This window comes from Heterocephalus glaber, unplaced genomic scaffold, assembly GCF_053883595.1.
Source record: "Heterocephalus glaber isolate CG9 unplaced genomic scaffold, H.glaber_assembly_v1.0 deba00000594, whole genome shotgun sequence".
Classification (NCBI taxonomy): Eukaryota; Metazoa; Chordata; class Mammalia; order Rodentia; family Bathyergidae; genus Heterocephalus; species Heterocephalus glaber.
The window spans coordinates 20,431,722-20,452,009 of NW_028258151.1; the positions used below are offsets into that span (position 1 = coordinate 20,431,722).

At 56.4% G+C, this 20,288-nt stretch overlaps 1 protein-coding gene across 6 annotated transcripts in view; it reads right to left on the reverse strand.

Moving 5' to 3' along the window:
- Positions 1-5,598: 5,598 nt before the first annotated feature.
- The window catches only part of Kcnq1 (potassium voltage-gated channel subfamily Q member 1), a 360,400-nt gene continuing 345,710 nt past the window's right edge, over positions 5,599-20,288 (reverse strand). For 3 of the 6 annotated variants that reach the window (XM_013074819.3, XM_004852109.4, XM_004852108.3), the window contains one exon: positions 5,599-6,752. In XM_013074819.3, the coding sequence (XP_012930273.1) occupies positions 6,637-6,752 (116 nt within the window). In that variant the 3' untranslated portion in view covers positions 5,599-6,636. The remainder of the gene's footprint in view (positions 6,753-20,288) is intronic. The other 3 variants (XM_087205496.1, XM_087205497.1, XM_013074820.3) reach the window with 2 other exon arrangements.

Consider the following 20,288-nt stretch of genomic DNA (forward strand, 5'->3'; position numbering starts at 1 on the left):
CTGGTGACAGAGGAGATGTGGCAGGGAGGGGCATGGAGAGCACAGGTGGAGGCAAAGTGGACAGGACTGGCTCCCACCAGCTTCTCTCCTCCCCAGGGCAGCTGCAGGGGGTGAGGGCAGAGGCTGCCCTGGGCATGCACTTTTCGGGGGGCACAGATGTTTTGGGTGGTAGGGTGAGAGAGAAATAGCTTCCCTCTACTCTTCTACGGTCTTAGGCTGGACTGAGGTTGAAACCAACGCAAAGCAGGTGAATAGAGGAAGCCCTCATTTTTACTAGGTAGGTATACGTAGGCATCACACAGGCCCTGAGATGTTAAGAGTCAAATGACGAGTTTATGCGGTCTCCAGAGCTCTGGAAGAACTTGGGGCTCTGAGCAACCAGGTGGAAGAGTGGGAGGCTTGGGAGTGGGGCGGGTCGTTCAGAGTGGGGAGGGCAGGGTGGTGAGTGGAGCTCAAATTGTTATGCAGAGCATCTCTCAGGTAGTAAAAGGGCCTGGGAGCCGCTTCTGAAGAGCAGGTGACAGTTGGTCTAGGGGTGGCAGACTCCAGCTCCCTGCTGGTCCTCAGTTTGAAGTAATCAGCCTACCAAAGTGGCCGATTTGGGTAGCATTTCCAGAGCTCCTCAGTGGCAAGGGTCACAGGCTTCCTGGAGGTGACATCACAGTCTGACAGGTGCATCTGCTCCCAGTATACTCTTGGATGGGGACCTGGCCTCTGGGGCCTTGGTCCAGTTCCATCAAATGGAGGAAGGAGGGGAGCCACAGCTGCATTAAATGATCAAAGTCCAGCCCTGGCTAGCGTCTGGAAAATGCTCAATAAACTTGAAGCCTTCTCCTATGACTGTTCTCTTTCCTTTCCATGTGCCAGGGAGGATACCAGGTTTCTGGGCTGACTTCCCCCCTCCTTAGCCAAGGATGTGTCTGAGGGGAGGAGGAACGGAAAACCCCCTTCTGGAGGTGTTTCCAGCTGAGTCATTCACTCATTTGCCTCTCCCCCGACCTCACCTGGGTGTCTGGCCAGCCTGGGTCACGGTGGCTGGACTTCAGGACCCCAGGGGAGGGGCCCTCTGAGCCACAGCTGCTCCCTGCCTGCCTAATGGACCTTTCCTGAGAGTCACAGCTGCCTACTCCCCTGGGCTTCCGGGCTGTGGGCGTGGCCCCAAGCCCCACCCACTGCTGCCACACCCCAGGAACTTTGAGGGCTCACGTTGCCTGGGAAACTCCTTGCAGAAGTCAAAAGAAGGGGACAGTAAGTAGCCTGGGGGAGTGAAAAGATGCAGAGATTCCAACCAGGGCGGCCCAGCTGGCTCATCGCTGCTGTCAATGGCTGGTGGGTCACTCACAGGGGTGGGGAGGGTTCTTGTTTATCTGCACCCTGAAAAAAACATCACAGGAAGAAGTGAGGCTCTAGAGGGAACTCTGAAAGGCCTAACAGGACCATTGGAGACTGTGGGGCTTATAAAACCACACATGCCACATTGCTGTGTGTGTGTGTGTTGGGGGGAAGGACACAGCCTGAGCCACCTTGGTGGGATAGAAGGGGAAGCAGGGCAGTACATGCCTGGCCCAAGTTCACAGGTCAGAAATTCAAGCTTCCAGGAATGGAGATGTAGCTCAGTGAGTGGTAAAGCCTTTGCCTAGCATGTGTGAGGCCCTGGGTTCCAGCCCCAGCCCCACAAAAAATGGCCAAGCTTCAGGGGCTCTGAAACACCTTTTCCTCCCGAGGCTCACCCATGCCTTTGTTTCCCCTCTTGTCAGTGGCTGCACTGTGGAGGGTTGGTATGGGCATCTTGGCAGGATGGTTATCTCATATGGTGGCGCCTGCTCCCTGAACAGGGTGCTGCAGGGACGGCCTCACACTGGAGGCTAGCCAGTCAAGTGGAAGACCCCAGTCAATTGTCTGAGCCTTCTCCTCCTCTCTAAAGTCCTTTGACATGGTCCTGGGGACTGGAGAGTGAATTTGATTAAGGCCTTTTGAAATCACTTAATGACATTACCCACCATCAACCCTACTCTGGAAAGCCTGTCTCAGGGCCCTCCTGCTGCCCCTGGGCAATGCCAGGGTCCCCGGGCCCCAGCCCATCTGCACTCAGGGCCTGTGCACCCCCAGTGCCTCCCCAGCAGAGCTTCCTCTTCCTGAGCTGCTGACCCATCTTGCCTGTCCCTCCTAGCCTGTCCCTCCTCGCCTGTCACTCTCATTGTCTGGGACAGGGCTTCAGGCCCGGCCTTCTCAGGAGTGGCCCAAGGCACCATCACTGTGAGTGCTTTTGAGCACAGCCCTGGCAGGGGTGTCCGAGAGGTCAGACCCTGGGGCTGTTCTTCCCTTTGGACCCTGGGCCACTGTTGGCCTCTCTTGGCCGCTTTTTGAGTACTGATGGAATTTGAAGCCCTTGCCCTCTCAGGTCACCTGTGTGGGACAGGGTACCGCCTTGCAGCTGTGCCAAGAAAGGCCTCCTCCATATTCACCTACTGTCTGGACTGTGACCCACGGAAGTGGAAGAGAACCATGAATTCGCATTTCTATCACTGGCGCTTGCTCTGGAGGTTGCTGTGGCTTCTGCGCTCACTTCTCCCTGCTTAGTGCCCTGCCACAGTGCTGAGAAGTGGGTACCACCTTGAGCATCTCAGCTCACACAGAGCAGAGAGAGGGCCGAGCCACGATCCAGACAAGGAGAGCCTTGGCTTCCGGCTTCTGTTTTTCCTTCACTCCACTGCTCTGAGCCTTCCTGGCCTTTGTGGGAGTGCCCTATAGCCTCTGTCTAAACCCTCATTTTATTCTTGACTCTAATAGGCACTTGCTGAGTGCCCCAGGGGAGGCTCCTGGCTCTAGCTTCCTCCCACCCCCAGGGGGGACCTGATGGGGAGGTGCTGGAGAAAGCTAGGGGTGGGGTAGTCTTGGCTGAGGCATTGGGCTCCCAGTAAGATGCTTGGGCCAGTGGGCAGGGCTGCAGCCTCCGGGTCTCACAGACCAGCTGGGCAGTAGACAGCCAGAGCCAGGCCGGGAGGGGATGAGGAGCAGTCTTATTGGCTTTGGGCAGCTGGCTCTGCTCTGAGGGGTGGGGCTCAGAGGATGAGGCTGGACAGCAGGGGGAGGAGTCTGGGGTCAGCAGACCAGGAGGGGTACAGTGGGGAGGCAAAGCCCCTGAGTTTGTCTGCTTCTTTTAAGCACCTACTGTGTGACTGGCCTAAGCGAAGTTTAGGGATCTTTTTTTTTTTGGTACCGGGGATCCAACTCGGGACCTTGCTCTTGCAAGGCAGGCGCTGGAACCACTGAGCTAAATCCCTGGCCCTAGTTTAGGGATCTTATCACCACCAACACCCTTTCCACACTTTTTTTGGGTGGTACTAGGGATGGAACCCTTGCTAGAAAGTGCTTTCTCACTGAGCTACGTCCTTGGCTCTTTTAATATATTTTTTATTTTGAGACAGGGTCTCTGTAAGCTGCCCAGGCTGATCTTGAACTTGTGATCCTCCTGCCTCAGCCTCCCAAGTAGCTGGGATTACTGGTATGTGCCACTGTGCTGGGCTCCATGCTCCTCTGAGGGGCATGCTCACTGTTTCTCGTTTCACAGGCAGGAGAGGCATGGGAGGTGGAGGGGCTGCCAAGGTGCTTTCCTCCTGGCATCCTGACCCAAAGATGGAACCCTCAGGTTAGCCTGGTGCCAGCCTTGAGACTGGCTTCCCAGGGGACCTACATGGAGGGATTCAGGGAAGCCACTGAGGAGGGGAGTGTGGACAGAGGAGGTGGGTGCCTGAAGCTGGAGCCCCTCCCTGGCCCCCCCAGCAGATGCTCCCAGCACCCAGTGGACATTAGGGACCTCAATAAGGGAGCCCAATTTGGAGACAAAGGCCTGGCTCTGCGGACAAATACTCATGGATATTGTCAGCCAGGCCGCCAGGCAGGGAGGCAAGGCCCACAAAGGGCCGAAGAAAGGGGCTGAGGGAGGGCGCTTGAATGGGCCGGGGCTGCACATGCCACGGTTGCCCAGGCGACGGCCCTCTCATGGAGAGGTCTGCTGGGCCATTGTCCAGGGCCCGCAGGACGTGTCACACACCAGATGGTCGTGTGCTGTCTAGGTCACTTATCGGGGGACAGAGTGAAGGAATGCGGCCAGCACGGCAGGCCGGGGAGCCATCTGTTCCCTCAGACCTCGGGCACCGGGTGGGCATGGAGCACTCAGCCTGTCGGCCCAGCCTCCACTGCGGCTTTAATTAGCTAATTCCATAATTGGGCTTTATTTCAGGTAAATTGCATTTCACACCCGAGAGGGCTGCTATAGCTCCTCTAGGATGGAGGCGCTCGGGCACTTTGTGCACAGCCCATAATGGGCAACAAAGCAGGGTGGGTGCAGGAGCTGGGCCCTGCCCAGATGGGCAGCCCCACCCGAGCTCCCATGGGCTGTGGCCATCAGGAGGGCCTGCCTTCCAGCCAGAGGCATGGGCTTCCACAAATGTTTACCCAACAAGGGACAACAGTCCCTGGCTTCCATCAGTTGTTCCCCTCAATCTAGGATGCTTGAGATCTGAGCTGCCCCTTCCTCCCACTGGTTAGTGCTGGTCAGGCCACATGCCAAGACCTCATTGTGGGGAGCCCCTGAGAGGAAGAGGCTCTGGGGGCTCAGCAGGAAGGGGACCTGGAAGGTCTTCTCCAACAGGGGCCTGCCCCATCACCCACACCTGGATCCCTTGTGGCACTCCTGGGCATAGCTGCCCCCACAGACTTGGGGACAGCTCCATCCATGAGATGCCAGATAATGGGGTTCTGATGGCCTGGGGATTCACCTGGGCTCTGGAGGGAGGCCAGGAGGGGAATGCACTCAGAGAGGAGTGGGTCCAGCTGTCATACTGACCCTGATCCAGCGTGTCCCTGTGAATGACACTGCTTCTTTCTGTAGGTGGGAGTGGACGATGGGATGGACCCAAAGAGAGCAGTAGGCACAGTGCTGACAGGCTGGTGGCACCCAGCTGGCACACGTCTCTAGCCCAGGGTGGCTGAATGAACCACCAGGGTGGTGGAAGCCTAGAGGGAGTAGGTGTAAGCATGTGGGGGCCCCAGGAGCCCTGCCTGTCTTTGCACCCTACCACTTTAGGAGTCTAATCCTTGGAGTCCTGGAGAATGGACTTTCTGGGCATTGAGTTAAGGGCCACTCTGGCCTGAGAGGGGCCAGGTCATGTCTCTGAGGGTGGCTGCCCAGGGGTACATTAGGACTGAATCAGGTAGGCTAAGCCCTGGAGCAGTTTCCCCTGCCTGGGGCACAGGGTCTGCCACAACACAGGAAATGACTGTGCCATGACCACTAACCACCTGAGGCAGAAACTGAGGCTATCAGAGACCAGATCAGGAAGGACACAGAGCTGGGCTGGAGATTTTTAGGCAGCGCTCAGCCTCTCTGTGCTCTCTGAGCCTCTCAGTCCTCTCGGTGCCTGCACGGGGAGCGCTGCCTGGGCACTTGTCTTCAGGAATCACAGGGGCTCTGTCCATGAGGAAGGTCATGGAGGATGAGGAACAGCTGTGTCTCTAGGTGGGCCCAGGAGGGGCCCTAAGTTGTCCCAAAGATCCCATTGATCCCTCAAAATCAAGGCAAGGACAGTGCAGAGATCATCTTGTAGAGCCCCATGTTTATTAGGGAAAGGCTGAGCGATTAATAATCAAAATCACACTGTGAAATTCATTAGAACAAGATTCCAAATCACCACAGATCATTCTGATTTCTAGGAGATGTAATGCCCAGAAGGAACCCACCCTGTGTAGCAACTGTGACACCCTATAAAGTCTTCCATGGCTCGGCAGTTGGCTGAGGGGATAGGACAGCTCCCATCTGTGTGTCTGCCCACCTGCTCAGAAGGAGCGAGGAGCTATAGGACGGGCTGCACTTAGAGCAGGCCAGGAAGACCCTGTGCCCATGGTGGGTAGGCGTAGCTACCAGTCCAGGGTGGAAGAGGAGGGACACTGTTATTCGTGGTGTGCCCTGGGGAAGCTGTGGCCTCAGGGCACCCCTGGCCCCCTGGCCAAGAACTCAGCATCTCTAGAGAGGGAGGGAGCCAGGCCCTGACCCACTGAGAAAGCTTTTAGGCCTCTGCCATGGGCTGGGCCTGTCCTGTCCTGTTCTGCCTCCTCCTTGTGGGGTCCTTGGAACCAGAGCCCTGTTTTGGCCTTTCCTGTGTCTCCCCACAGGAAGCCTCCTGGCCCAACCATGATGGCCTCCCTCAGACTATGCTGTGTTCTGGCCTCACCTGGGCCAGGTTGGGTGCCTTGGATGCACCTTGCCACTGGCTCCCAACTCCCTGAATGATGTCACAGCGATGAGGGTGCCAGCTCAGACCTGAGAAGGACCCCAGATTCAGCCAAGTTCTAGTACCTACTGGTGGGAGGAGGCAACTATGGTGGGCTCCGAGCTCAGGTTCTGCTGGGTATGGTCACAGGGTCCAGGCTTGGGATGCCACGCTGTTCTCTCAGGGACTTCCAGGAGGTGGCCCTGGGCTGGCTGGGGCTTCCTGGGCCTTCTCTTCCAGGCCTGCCCCAGTCCCATTCCCTCAGGATGCCTCATCAGGGCCCCTTCGGGGCACAGTCAGCTGTTCATAGGTGGGTAGGGAGTTGCTGGGCAGGAAGAGCTTGGGGTGGATGGAGCCATCGTCATTACAGGGCTGGACTGCTTGGGGCCCACCCCCACTGTGGGGGCCACCTTGGTGCAGGGAAAGCAGCTGGTGGAGCATGTCCGTGATGACCACCAGCCTCTGGTCCAGTTGTGTCACCTGTAGGGACAGGAGCAGAGTTGAATTCAGGAGCACAGCCCTGTGCAGATTATTTCAGCACTGGCTGGTGAGACCTAGAAGGCGGGGTGCTGCCATGCTGTGTGCAAGTGGAATTTGTCTGTGTGTGGGATATGTGGCCTGGGTGCTGGATCCCTGTGTGTGTGTCCAAACTTGTAGAACTGAAGTAGGTGGCTGGAGGTCATGTCCCAGCCCCCTCCTGGGCCCTCTGGGAAATTGGGCACAGCAGGATCTGCACCAGGGACCAGGACCGGGAGTGTTGGCTTTGCTACAGCCTTTGGCTCCTTGGAACAAGGCTGAGGGACCTCTAGCTGGGGGTCACTAGAGGCCAGGGGCTGTGTCGGCTCAGTCTGGAGGACAGTTGGAGCCAGATGTGGGGACAGGAGCTCAGTAGGGCAGGCTGGGGGTGGGGAGAGGCACAGGGACAGCTGCCCAGCAAAGGCCTTGGAAGGTCAGGGGACAGAGGCCCTGCTGGGTGGGCTAGTGGGGGAAACCTGCTGTACCTGCAGGGCAGGACCTCTCCTCTGCCCCCTCCCCTAGGGCTTGGCCTTGGGGACTTTCTGTCATTTCCCCCAGGCTACCTTCCTTGACTCACAGAGACACTACCATCTTCCCAGACCCTATGAGTCAGGTCAGTGCCTGGAAGTGCTGTGTTCCCAGTGATGTGGCTCTGCTACATGCCTGTCAAGGCTTTGTTCTGCGCCAAGCACTAGGGTGGCCAAGGTGAGGTAGAGGCAGAGAGGGGAGACAGGGGTAGGGCAGAGCCTGGGACAAACCTGGCACAGAGTAGGTGCCCATGGAGGTGATGGGATCAGAGAAGCCCTGTGTGAACTGGGGACTAGGAGACCAGGGAGCTCCTGGGAAGGAAGGCACAACTGTGGGACTTGAAAGTGCCAGCCAGAGGTCAGCTGGGGTTGTGGGCCGGAAGGAGGTGCATGGCCAGCCATGAGCAGTGGGGCTAGGGTCCTAGCACAAGTGAGGGCCTAGGTAGGGTACATAGGTCAGTAGGGGGTCTCAGCCTCTGACCATAGGGCCAATGTTCAGCTAGCTATACCCATAGGGTTAGCTTTTTTCTCCCCTCTCCCACCACAGGTACCTGGAGTAAGGGAAAGACCAGAAAGAGGGGGTGAGAGCAGGGAGATGATCAGAAAATTGTGACTTCCGGGTGAATACCATGGCAATGACTCAACCCTGGGAACTGAGTGTCTCTGACCCGGAGCACATGTGGCAGGCACGTATTGGCTGTGGCCCCTGTCCATCTGGACATGCATGTGTCATGCATGAGGTCGGTACACTGGGTTGCCCTAGACAGGCCTGTGCCAGGCCTTGCTCAGGGCCTCAGTGGCTGAGCCGGTTGCTGAGCCCAGCAGGGCAGCTAGAGCCCAGCTGGGGTACAGTCCTGTGGGGGTAGGAGGCCCAGGGGAGATGCTGGTGTGATGTGCACACCAACCTTGTGTTAGCTAGAGGGGAGCAGTTTGGCCTGGACCCAGGCCCAGCCTCAGGGGATTGGTGCTGTGGTCACCAGCCCCTCTCCTACCATGGACACGAATGGAGGGGCAGGAGCCCAGGCTGAATGGAGGGACTGAGAAGAGCAGTCTTCCATTGGTGGGGACAGAATGCCTGTCCTAGCAGCCCAGAAAACCTAGAAAGGCACCTTCTTCCTGTAAGGTGGGGCTCCCTCCCTTCCTTCTTTTTTTTGAGACAGGGTCTCCCTATGTAATTCAGACTGGCCTCAAACTCACTATGTAGCCCAGGCTGGCCTCAAACTCATGGTGATTCTCCTGCCTCAGCCTTCCAAGTGCTGGGCTTTTTCTTTTTTTTTGAGACAAAGTCTCCTTATATAGTTCAGGCTGGCCTTGAACTCAATTGTAGGCCAGGATGGCCTTGAACTGGAGGTGATCCTCCTGCCTCAGCCTCCCAGGCTGGGATTTTAGGTGTGTGCCACCATGCTTAGCTCATCCTTTATTCTCCCTACACAAATCTGATGTGGAAGCACAGGCTGTAATGGGAAGGGGTGCCAGGGTGCTGCGACCTGATTCGGTCATCCTTCAGTGGTCCCTACCCGGGTGCCAGCTACCAGCCTTGTTTTTGGCAAAGCGGCTGAGGGCCATGTGCAGCCGACTCTCCACAGATACAGATGCTGGGGCCCAGGAGAGAGGTCTTGCTCAGGTCACTACTGGGACCACCTCAGCTTCTACCCAGGGCTCCATGCCAGGCTGCAAAGCGCTCCAGAGTGGGGACAGTCATGTCAGGGGAGGGGCATGGCTCAGCCAATACAGGAGCAGCAGATGGAACAGAGGGTGGGTGGTGCTCAGCAGTGGTGAGGTGGAGGTGGGCCACAGGGGGGACCAGAACCTCTGTTCACCTGCACGCAGACCTTGCTGAGCTGCTGGACCAGTCCCCTGGTCCCACTGCCTGCCTGAAGCCTGAAAGGGCCATGGGAGAGCATCCAGATTTTGTGGTCTGCATGGGGAAACTGAGGCCAAGGCACCTTCATGTAAAGCAGATCAAAGCTGGGCTGGCTCCTTGGGGTGGAAGCTGGTTTTGCCCCCCTGGGCTGGGACCTCTCCCTTGAGCGAGGTGGATTTCAGCCTGGTTTAATGTTGCTTAACCATGCAGACCCCAATTGGGGTATCGATTGGTTTGGTATCAAAGCACCAAATGCATCACAGAAGAAAATCCGTGGTTTCATAAATTTTCACTTTATGGCCCTTGAACATCTGTTGAAGCCCAATGTGCTAAAGGGTAGGGGCATGTGCTAATGAGTAGGGGCATGTGCTAATGGGTCAGGAGGCTTTTACAGGGCATGCTTGGGAAGGCAGAGTGAGAGACTAGCTGGGTACAATCAGGGTGTGGGGCTGCTAGGTGTGGCTAGGGAAGGGGTTTTCCTGAGGCTTTAGGGGTGATAGTCCCCCTAAAGGCAGCCTAACATCTTGTAGAGCCCCGCTCAGCTTTCTACAGGGCAGGGGCAAGAGCCTAGCTGTTACAGGCCCACCACACCTCTGAGGTGAGCGCCACCAAAGGGTGTTCCTGAAGCTGATCTGCCCGGGCTGGTTTCCAAGTCATCATAGTCTCCATGGGTGCTGCCTGTGGAGGGGTTCATCAGGGTGTCTGGGTCCAGGGATGGCCCCTTAGCCAGGCTGCTGGAGGCGGGACACGGGTGAGGACCCCCCACCAGTCCCAGTTCTGGGCCCCATGCCAATCTCCAGCTCCAACTCCCCCGAAGCTGAAGCTTCCTGGTGCCTGAGGGGCTCCTGGGTCCTAGTCATCTTCAGCATCTTTCCAGTTTCCCCAGCTGCCTGTAGGGTCCTCCTGGGTCTATCTGGTCACGTTGGTGTCCTGCTGGGGCTCCACATCCTCCTAGGTCCATCTGGTTACCCATGAGTCCTCCCTGGTCCTCCTGCTTGCGGCCCAGCTTGAGCCCCTACCCCAGCTCGATGGGCAGGGTTCCTCTTCTTCACTTACCCGGTAAGTTGCCAGGTGTGATGAGTGTGGGAAGAGTGGGCAGGCCTAGCCCTGTGGGGTCCTCCGGACTGGCTGGGCTAGCATGGATGGCACCCACCTAAGCAGGGCCCTTTCCCTAGATTCAGTGGCTGACCTTGATCAGAGTCCCCCCACCCAGGCCCCTGCTGCTCACTGCTAGCTCTGCACTGCCCCGGCTCTGTTCTGCCTTTTGCCCAGCGCACCTTGGCTGGCCAGACTGTCCTGTGAGGTGGGGCTGAGCTGTCATCAGGCTGGCCCAGGAGGCTAGGTCAGATCTGACATTAACACCTAAAGTTGCCTGGCCCTGCTTCCTCCCTTTGGGGCTCTGATTGGTCACTGCAGGGGCTGGATGAGCACCTTGACTAGCTGCCCAGAGAGCCACAGGGAGCCAAGTCTGAATGGGCAGGTGCCCAGGGAGGCGCCACCATGCTGAGGGGACAGCCATGCCTGCTGTGGGCTCTGCTGGCATTCCCTAAGAGCCGCTGGGACAGATCAGTTTTGGGGATCTTGGATCTTGCCACTACTTGCAATTTGATAGTGATTAAAAGGGCAAGGCAAACAAAAGTCCCTCTGTGCCCTGCCTCAACGCACCAAATTAATAATCATACGATGACTTATGTGGGCCTCCGAGGAGAAGAAAGCAATTAGAGTAACAGCTCATTGGAGGGCCCCGAGCGGCTGGGGATCAAACCCCAGGCAACAGGGCTCCTGTTTGATGTGGTTATAAATTTGTTTTCAAAAGAAAATCTTGAAAAAGAGTCAAGAGAATTTTTTGCAGAACCTACTTAGCTTTGATCAATGCCTGGGACCCCTGAAGGCCCTGGCCTGTGGATGCCTCGGTCAGAACAGCCAGAGGTGGACAGGTGAGGCTTGGGACACCAGGGCCTGGGCTCGAGGGGAGGGAGGCCTGTGATTTCCTCTGGGAATAGCAGCTGTGGCTCTGCTGGGGTCCTTGTCCAAAGGCAGAGTGGGTTTCCCCCAGGGACAGGCCAGGGCCCTCTGTAGGGCAAGAGGCAGAGGCCACGTTGACCCTCTTCCTGTCTGTCTTCAGGAAGGAACTGCCATGGAGCCATTCTCAGTATGGATAACCCAGGGAACAGCAGTCTGAGGCCAGCTTTGGCATCCACATGGCCTGCAGGGAGTGTGGGAGGGAGTCAGGGGGTCCAGGGAGGGGCAGGGAGCACAAGAGCCTGGGCCTAGCAAACTGCTCTGGCTGGGGTTACTCAGGCTGTCTGTACACCCACAGCTGGCACTTGTCCCATCCTGCTCTTGTACCTTACGGACCAGGAAATGAGGCCAGTGGAAAGCTGACCAGGGCTCACCAAGACCCAGGCCATGCCTTGCACCTGCCTGTACCTCCATTCCTCCTGTACACCCCCAGCGCTCACTGACACACCCAACACTCCTACCTAAGCCAGGTAAGCAAATACCTCCCGGTGCTGTCCAGCCTGGTGGGCTTCCATTTTGCACAGAGGTAAATGAGGTTTGGTGGCAGGAGGAAGCCTGTCCAGAGCAACCAGGGGACAGGGAGGGGCTCATTCAGAAGTTGGGGGCTGGTGAGGGGGCACTTGTGAGCCTTCAGTAAGCACCCACTTTGCCCAAGGCCCACACATCTCATGTCCGTGTCCCTGTGAGGTGGAAGCATTACCTCTCACTTCTCCAGAGAGGGGTGCGACACAGGGGCTGCAGGACAGTTTATATAGTTCCTGCTCCTATCGATTTCCTCCCACCCTGGCTGCAGTTCTGCTGTTGCCTATGGCCTCTGCTGCCCCCCTAAGCCTGTCTGCCAGGGGCTACAGCTGAGGCTAGCCTGAGGCCTTGAATCCACGGACATACCCCGGCCCCACTGGTACCATCTTTTCTTGCTGGGACTGTTACAGTAGCCCATTGGCTGGTCTCCCCATCCCAGTGTGCTTTCACACAGAGAGACTTAAAACACAACCAGATCACATCACTATCCTGTGGCCGGGAAGACACCTGAGTCCTTCTTGTGTCCCCCAGTCCCCTCCCTCCATTTTCCATGTGGTCTCTACTCTTGTTTACTCCAGGCCTCTGGTGTTCCTCAAACATGGTGGCATGTACCTGCCTCAGGACCTTTATCCCTGCTGTTCTACTCTCACCTGTGTCTCCTGATTGGAGGCTGCCTCCTTGATTCAGCATGGCCCTGCCCAGCCTCTCTTTTCTCCAGGATTCCTGGTATCACCTGCTCCTCCCACTAGAATTCAGCTCTGCCCCCCTGGGGTTCTGCCACTCCTCAGCTCGCCTCACTGGGGGATGGAATGAGGGTGAGAGTCTCAGGACCAGCACAAGAAGGACACAGTTCTGGTTGAATGAATATGACTGTGCTGCATCACCCACCACATGGCCTGAAGATCTTCTGGGGAGTCCCTGGCCTGGGGAGAGGGGCCATGGGCTCCCTGGCTTAGCCTGCTGGCCCTGTCCCCAACTGGCTGGGCCCCAACTCTTCAGGGCTTGGAGCTGCCCATCCCTCAAGGCGAGAAGGAGAATAAGCCCATAAATCAGCCCTGGTCAGGGCTCGAGGCTGGCTGCCTTCAGAGTAGGTGTAAGCACAGAGGGATCACAGCATCTCCAGAGGCTGTGGTTTATGGCGGGAGTTGGCATAATTGTGTTTATGACTGTATTTTAGAGCTTTGGCTCTTGGAGAAGAACCAGCAGCATGTCTAGCACTGAGGCTTTACTGCCAGTTCCAGGGCAGCTGCCCTGCTGAGCCTGGGCTGACTGTGTGTGCCCCAGGGTCAGAGGTGGCCACAGAGTACATGAGCGCTGGGTGAGGACATGTCACAGGGTGAGTGTGCACACATGTGGGCTGTGGAGGACACACGTATCTGTACCTGCACCTGCCCTCAGGTCCTGCCTCTGATACTTCTAGCTAAGTGATCTTGGGCATGCCCTTCTGCCCCTCAAAGTCTGTTTCCTCTGTGTGAGAGGGAATGATAGCAGGACCTCCTTCAGGTGATGTGCCAGGATGGAGTAAGTTAATGCGTACAGATCCCAGGAACACTGTGTGGTACTCACTACTCAGACAGTGAGCCTCCCAGTGACCATGGCTGTTGGCAGTAATGGAGTGTGTGGGTGATGGTGCATGTGTGCACTGCAGCCCAAGGGTAAAGGTTTGCTGTGTGCACAGGGTGCGTGCAGGATGAGTCAGAACATATGTGCAAACACATGCACACTGTGGCTTCACTAGGGCGCATGATAATGAACAACCACCCCAGGTATGATTTTGCACAATTCCCTTTGCTTTCTACCAATTCATTCTCTAAGCTGCCAGGTGGCAGGTGTGGCAGGTGACCTGAACCACCACCACTGTCAGGCACACCTACAGCAGAGTCCTCGAACTGTGCTGCCATGTGGCCGGGGCCTGCTCTGTGCTGCTCCTGAAACCCTTCCTGGTCCACTAGGGCCTGGCTGGTCCTTGCTGACTACCTTTCAAGGCATAGGCTGTTGCCCTTTGAGGTTCCCCAAGGACTCCCAACAGCGCCATGTTCCTGAGCTCGGAGGAAGGACTCAGGATCCTCATCACGGCGTGGACCTGCCCCTTCCACACCCAGCCCTGTCCCCTTCTGTGGCACATCTGCACAGACATCCAACTCCAGGCCCCAGGACCCCATCTCCTTGTAGTACCTCACCTCACAGGCCTCGAAGAGGACTCAGATCCCCCACGCCTGCCCTAGTCCCTCAGAAAATGGCACCGATCTTTACGAAGTACTGTCAGCTCTCCAGACTACTAGTGTCCAGCCTACCTCCTCCTGCCTGGGTTCCTGAGGGTCTCTGGAGCAAGTTCCCACCTGCTCCAACACCACCTGGCCCAGGCCAGGCTGTGCTGTTGCCCCTAACTGATGTGCTGCATGCAGGTGGAGCTGAGCTGAGCTCACCCCGCAGTGTGAACTGCCTCTCTTCAGTGTTCCCACCACTCCTTGAGCAGACTAACCCCATCTGCAGCCACCTCTCCAGAGCTTCCCCTGCTTGCCCCTCCCTGACCTCTATCCTCAGGCCTGAGCACAGGTATTTCAAGTCTGTCTAGGGCCTTTGCACCTACTTTTCCCTCTTCCTGAAAACTGTCCTCCATGATTTGTGTAACTTCAGCTCAATGTTCAGGGTGATCTGCCCACCTCTCTAGCCAAAGTGCCTCCTTAATCCTGTCCCTCTGTGGACTCTGTGGTCCTTACCTCTCCCCGAAACACTCCAGTTTTGGATTTACTTGCTTGCCTATTTGCCTTCACAACTTGAGGCTCCTGAGGCCTGGCCTGGCTCTGTGTTATCTCTGCTGATTCCCTGACCGTCTCCCAGAGTTAGGCACATGGTTAGAGTGCCTCACAGATATGTGCTGAGTAAATGGGGCTGTAGTCTTTCTTCTGCAGCCTAGGGCTGAAGTGAGGAGGCAGAAGTCCCCTAAGACCCTGATCATGGCCTACTATTTCCCCAGGAGGTGTTTGTGGGCAGAGAAACAGAGACAGGGGGCCAGTCTTCTCCAGCCAGGCCTTCTCACACTCATTGATTTGTACGTGAAGGCTTGTCCATCGACATGTATATCACAGAAGTATTTCCTAATGTGCTATTTGTCTTGTGAGTGGGTTTAGGGCAATTCGTGTTTTTTTGCTTTGCCATACACAAATTCAATTTATTTCTTTACTTCTTCATGTAGTCAAAGCTAAGCATCTTTTCCTTTATGGCTTTCAATTCTGTGCATGGAATGTTTGGAACAGCCTTTCTCATTTCAAAATCTTTTTCTAGTACTTTTTAGATTTGTATTTTACTCATGAATTTTTGATTCATTGGGAGGATGAACTACAGACTGATCTTTAGTGGTGACCTCATCAATAAACGTACTGAGTAGGGACATGCCTTTTATATTTCAAGTCCTGCATAGGTCTTCATTTACTCCAATGCCCACACTAAAGGGCTTTAATTACAGCAACTTTGGATGGGGGTCATGGTGTGGTCCTGTCACTGGGCCCAGTGGGGGAGGCGGGAAGGGCAGCTGAGACCAGCATCTCCCATAGGTGATGGAGACTTCACTTTCATCTCCTCGGTCTGGCTCTTGTTCCTTTTCTCAGAGCTCACCGAAGACCCTCCTCTGTACTCTGAGCAAAGATGAAATCTTCACTGTGGTGGGGGTTGGGGGATGGCTATATGATCCAAGCTCTCCCTCCTTAATCTGGTGCCTCTCTGTCCCTCCTCTGGCTACTGCACAGCCTCCTGAGTGCTAGGATGGCTTATGGCCTCCCTTTGTCCTCAGTCCATGGGGGTCTGTGTGTCATGTGGCACCACATTACTGGCCTCTCAATCACTTCCTTTCTTGCCAGCACCCTGTCTGGGCTGACATATGTCCACAGCCACCCATATCCACAGTCTCCCTGACCCTCCTGAGGTTGATCTGTGTGCTTAGCTTCAGGAAGGAAAGGCTTGTGGGACAGAGGTTGTGGAGGGGTCAGTGGCAGGCTTAGGGGGTCCATGCAATGTATGGCTTCTAGTGACACCGAAGGCTGTGGGGACCAGCAGTATAGAGGCCAGGAAGCTGCCTGCCACCGCACAAGAGGTAGGTGGGGGTCAGGAGAGACCCAGATCTGGAGTGGGGGCTTGAGCTTCCCCAAGGGACTGGCCAGCCCATAGCTGGGCCTTGGATGGTTCTGTCTATAGTGGCAGCTTGACCTCCATCTGAGGCCTGGGGCAGTTACCCACCCTGCCCACCTCCAGCAGTCCCAGTGGGCTGGTCCTGGCTGCCACTGCACAGGCAGGTGAGCGGGAATGTGGGGCAGGCTGGAAAAGGATCTGGAAGCTGAGAAGCTGTGTTTGTGCTGGCCACAGGCACAGGCCCCACCTGTATTTGATTCTCCTCTGACAGCTGATGGAATCCCAGAAGTGGTGGTGGTGGTGGGGGACCCTGGGCAGAGCACTATGCTGGGAGCCACCAAGCTCTGTGGCCTCAGCCCAGTCAGGCAGGTGGGTGGTGACCCTTGGCCCAGTTAGGCGATAGGTGGGCAGGGGCCACCTGGGGCTCTGAGTGTCTGCTCTCTGGCTGCTCTCTGACCAGGCCAGAATCCCCTGCCCCCGCCAACACCTGGGCCCTCAGCTGGACCCTTGTGTGCTCTGCTCCAGGACCCCCAGTTGTGCCCCTCTTGGGCCAGCAAACTTCACATCTGTCCTTGCACCAACCGGCCCCCAGCCGGTTCCGTGTCCCTGGAAAGCCACAAGCAGACCCTTCCCCGGCCTCTGAGAGCAAGGTGTGTCCTTGCTTCCCAGTATCTGTCCTCATTCCACTTGCCACTCTGGCCTGCTCCCTATGTGAACAGCCAGGCCTCTCTCAGGGACCCTCTCCACATGTCCTCCTATCCCTCAGTTGTCCACCTGCTCATTCATTAACTGACATTTGTGTCCTCCCCTCGAGGCTGAGCCCCTGGGAAGGGCTGTCACACTTGTCCCATTTCCACTCCCCTAATGCCAGCCTTGCTACCTGGGGCCACTCCCTGCTGAGCCTCCTGGGCACAGCATATGCCCTGTACCCACCCGACTCTCCCTAGGGCCACACTGACTGTGGCCTGGTCTCTCTGAGCCAGGCTTCTCTTGGAACTACTGCCAGTTTGCTCTCACGGGGCCACTGTGCATTGGCCCCTCCCAGACCTTCCTCCACATTTCCTCTTTCTAGAACATTCTCAAGCCTCATGAAGACATGGCCATCTCCCCAATTTTCATCTCCAGCCCAGGCCTCTCCTCGAGTCCCCAGCTTATGCAGACCCCTCATGGGGATCCCCTTGGTGAGCCTCTCCCTCTTGGCCTGAGAATCAGCCTCCCCATGCTTCTTCTGGGCATTTCCACCTGCCCCATAGCCACGTGAACAGCCTTTTCCTGATGGCAGGTTCAGGTCAACAGTGGTTCAATGCCCCCTCACCTTCTGGATGACTCTGGGCCTCTGTTACCTCCCCAGCCAGAGGGACAGTGTTTCTGTTTTGTAACACAGGGTAGCCCTGGGGCTTAGGCCCAGTCATGTCTGGTGCCCAAGGCTTGTGTACGTGCATGTGTGTGGTAGGATTCCTGTGGGCAGAGTTTATTTCCCCTGGACAGCATCAGTGGGTCAGGTAAGGCCTTGGTGAATCTTCTCAACACCCTGGGCACCTCAGATCTGCCTCTGACCGCTTCTCTGACCCTCAACATGGACTGTACCCATAGCCTGGTGTGTCTTCTCTTCACCCCTCTCAGGCCACCCCTTTGTCATCCCTAGCCTGGGCTGTACTTGCTACGAACACTTGAAACAGCCTTCCAGGATGCTCCTGGCCACGTGCTCATCCTCAACCCATCCACCTGTGCTCTGCCTAGTGCAGGACCCTCTGCCCAGTGGGAACCCTGTACCCTGCAAGACCTTCTGTGCACCACCAAGCACTTGTTTTAAGATTAGTTTGACATTCTGCAAGGTAAGCACTCTATGATTTTGATTTTCTACTAAAAAGAAAAAGACATTTCAAAGCAACATCACAGGCAGACCTGCCTGGTGCCCTCTTGCCCTCCCCCAGGTGATGTCCTAGCGATAGGGTGTTTATCCTCTCGGCTATTTGCACCAGGGTGAGCACACGTGATACCGTCTCTTCTGCAGGGAGTGACACAATGGAAACATGAGACACCACAGCCTCTTCTTGCATGTTTTCACCCAGCACAGGTCTGAGGCTGCTGGTTGCAACATGTCTTGCAACATGTCCACAGTGTCTGCTCCTTGGGGCGAGGAGCTTCCCTCAGGGACCTGTAAGCATTGTGACTTGGGCCCCAGCAGGTGGATTCCAAGACTGAAGGCTCCACCAGCAACACCTGTCTTTGGGGAATGCTGGCAAGAGGACCCCAGCTCTGAGGAATGGCAGGCAAGGCCATGCTCTGGCGGCCCTCACCTACTGGCCATACCACATCCTGCTTCACTGCCCACTGCCACACTTTCTGGCTGGAGGGGCTCAGCCTTAGCTCTGTAGATGAGGCAAGGGCTCCACCCCCACCAACCCTTCCAGAATATTCTCCTGCTCCTTCTGAAGCACCCTGCTTTGAATTTGAGGTCTTTGAATGATGTCTCTGTATCTCCATCATCCGCCTGGCCCAGCCACCCTTATTTTTGGAGACTGACCCTATGTTCCTTGGCTCTTACCCTCAGGATTCCTTTCATGACACTGGGCACTTTCCAAATTTTTCAGCCCTCTGGCCACTGCTGAGGACCTGACCTCCATCCCAGTCCCCCATGGTCTCTCCACAGCGGCCCCTTCTTGAAGAGCCCTGTCCCTTGTCCCTTTCCCCTAGTGTCAACCTCTAGACCTCCTGTGATGCCAATTCCAACATGTTCTTGACTCCTTGAGATGGCTGATCACCCCTTAATTGGACACCCTCTCACTGTTCCTTGCCCACTGGCTCTCCTGCCATCTCTTCCCCAGTCCCCTGGGGTCTCCCGTCCTTCCAAGCACTCTTGGTCAGTCCTGCCACAGGATATTTGCATCTGCTTCTTCTGTGATGAAGGCTTTCCCCTAGTTGGGTATTTACTTAATGTCTCCTTTCCCAGGCCCTCTGTACCCTGTCATCAAAGATGCCCACCCACACATGGACAGACTCTGCTTCACTTTTCTCTGGGTTGCTCCGTGCTATTGTGCTGACTTCTCCTTTTCTGTCTCTGACCAGACAATCTGACTATGACAGACAGTTGTCTGCTGAAGGACAGACTTCCACCCTTGCTGTACCTAGCACGGTAGGTCTCAGTAAAGACTTGTGGGATGAGGTGAGTGAATCACAGACTGGCTAGGTACCTGGTGGAGGGGCTGGCCTGCACGTGTGCATATGTGTGTGTTTACATGTGCATGTGGACATGTGTGCATGCACTTTAGACATAGGGTTCCCCTGGAGCTGTGCATGGCTCTATGCTGCAGTGAGGAAGTCAGGAGCTGGGCTGTGGAGCTGAGGCCAGGGATGGTGGCTGAAGTGCTGGGGTACAGGGGACAGCAACCAGGTACTGCCAGTGCCCCAGCTCCAAGGAGCCCTGCCTTCCTGCCAGTGCTGAGACGTCCAGTCTCTCTGCTCTTCCTACCTGGTCCTGGCCTGTAGACAGGGGTCCGTGACTCAGCCGGCCAGGCTGAGCTGCAGCTGCGGCTGACTAGACAGTCAGGCAGCCCCCCGCCCGCACCCAGGATGGGCCTCTGTCCCTCCCTCCCCCACTTCTGGCTCCAGCTCTTAGGACAGGATTCCCTGAGTCCAGAACCCCTGAGGCTGGAGCCAGGCTGGAGGCTGGAGCCAGGGTTCTGGGCTGGGGTCCTGGATGAAGCTGGGTGGTCAGGCCTGGGATCTGGAATTTAAAATCCAGCCCCTGTCTTTGCACCTACGGGAGACTCTGAAGAGGCAGAGTGGGGATGTGATCAACACCAGGGTGAATCCCTACCCGAAGTTGCTCTTCTAAGGAAGCTAAGCAGCCGCTTTTCCCGTTTGTGGGTCAGGCCCAGCATCCTGCTTGGCATTTGTGGCTCAGCTAAGACTTGGCTGTGGAATTCCCACTTGTGGACAGGATGACACTTGCAAGACTGTTTCCTCCCAGCCTTTGAGGCCCAGAACTTCCAAGCCAGAAGCCCCCAACTCCTATCCTTCCTCCTCCTTACACTGGGGTCCCTACTCGCCTCCACTTGCAGTCTTTGGGATGGAGAACTCAGTACTTCACAAGTGGGTCCAGCCTCATGCTTTGTGTGTTGGAGGAGCAAGGAATACAGGACTCTTGGCTGCAGTTGGATGAGACAGTGGTGGAGAGGCAGGTCTTTGTGGCCTTGAAGACAGGAGGATGGAGAGAACTAGGCTTCCAGGTCCCTTTCTAGCCCTGTAGCTACTGGGAAAGGGAAAGGCCTGTAGGTTTCCTGGCTTCCTTTGTTTCCCAGAGCAGGTGCATGTCATGCCCAGCTCCTGATTTGCCTGGCTCTGCCCACCTTCTTAGAGTTAGTTGCATCATTTTTGGATCTGGGTACCACCTCTGTGACCCTAAGGTAGCAGCTAGTACTCTGGACCTGTCCCTGT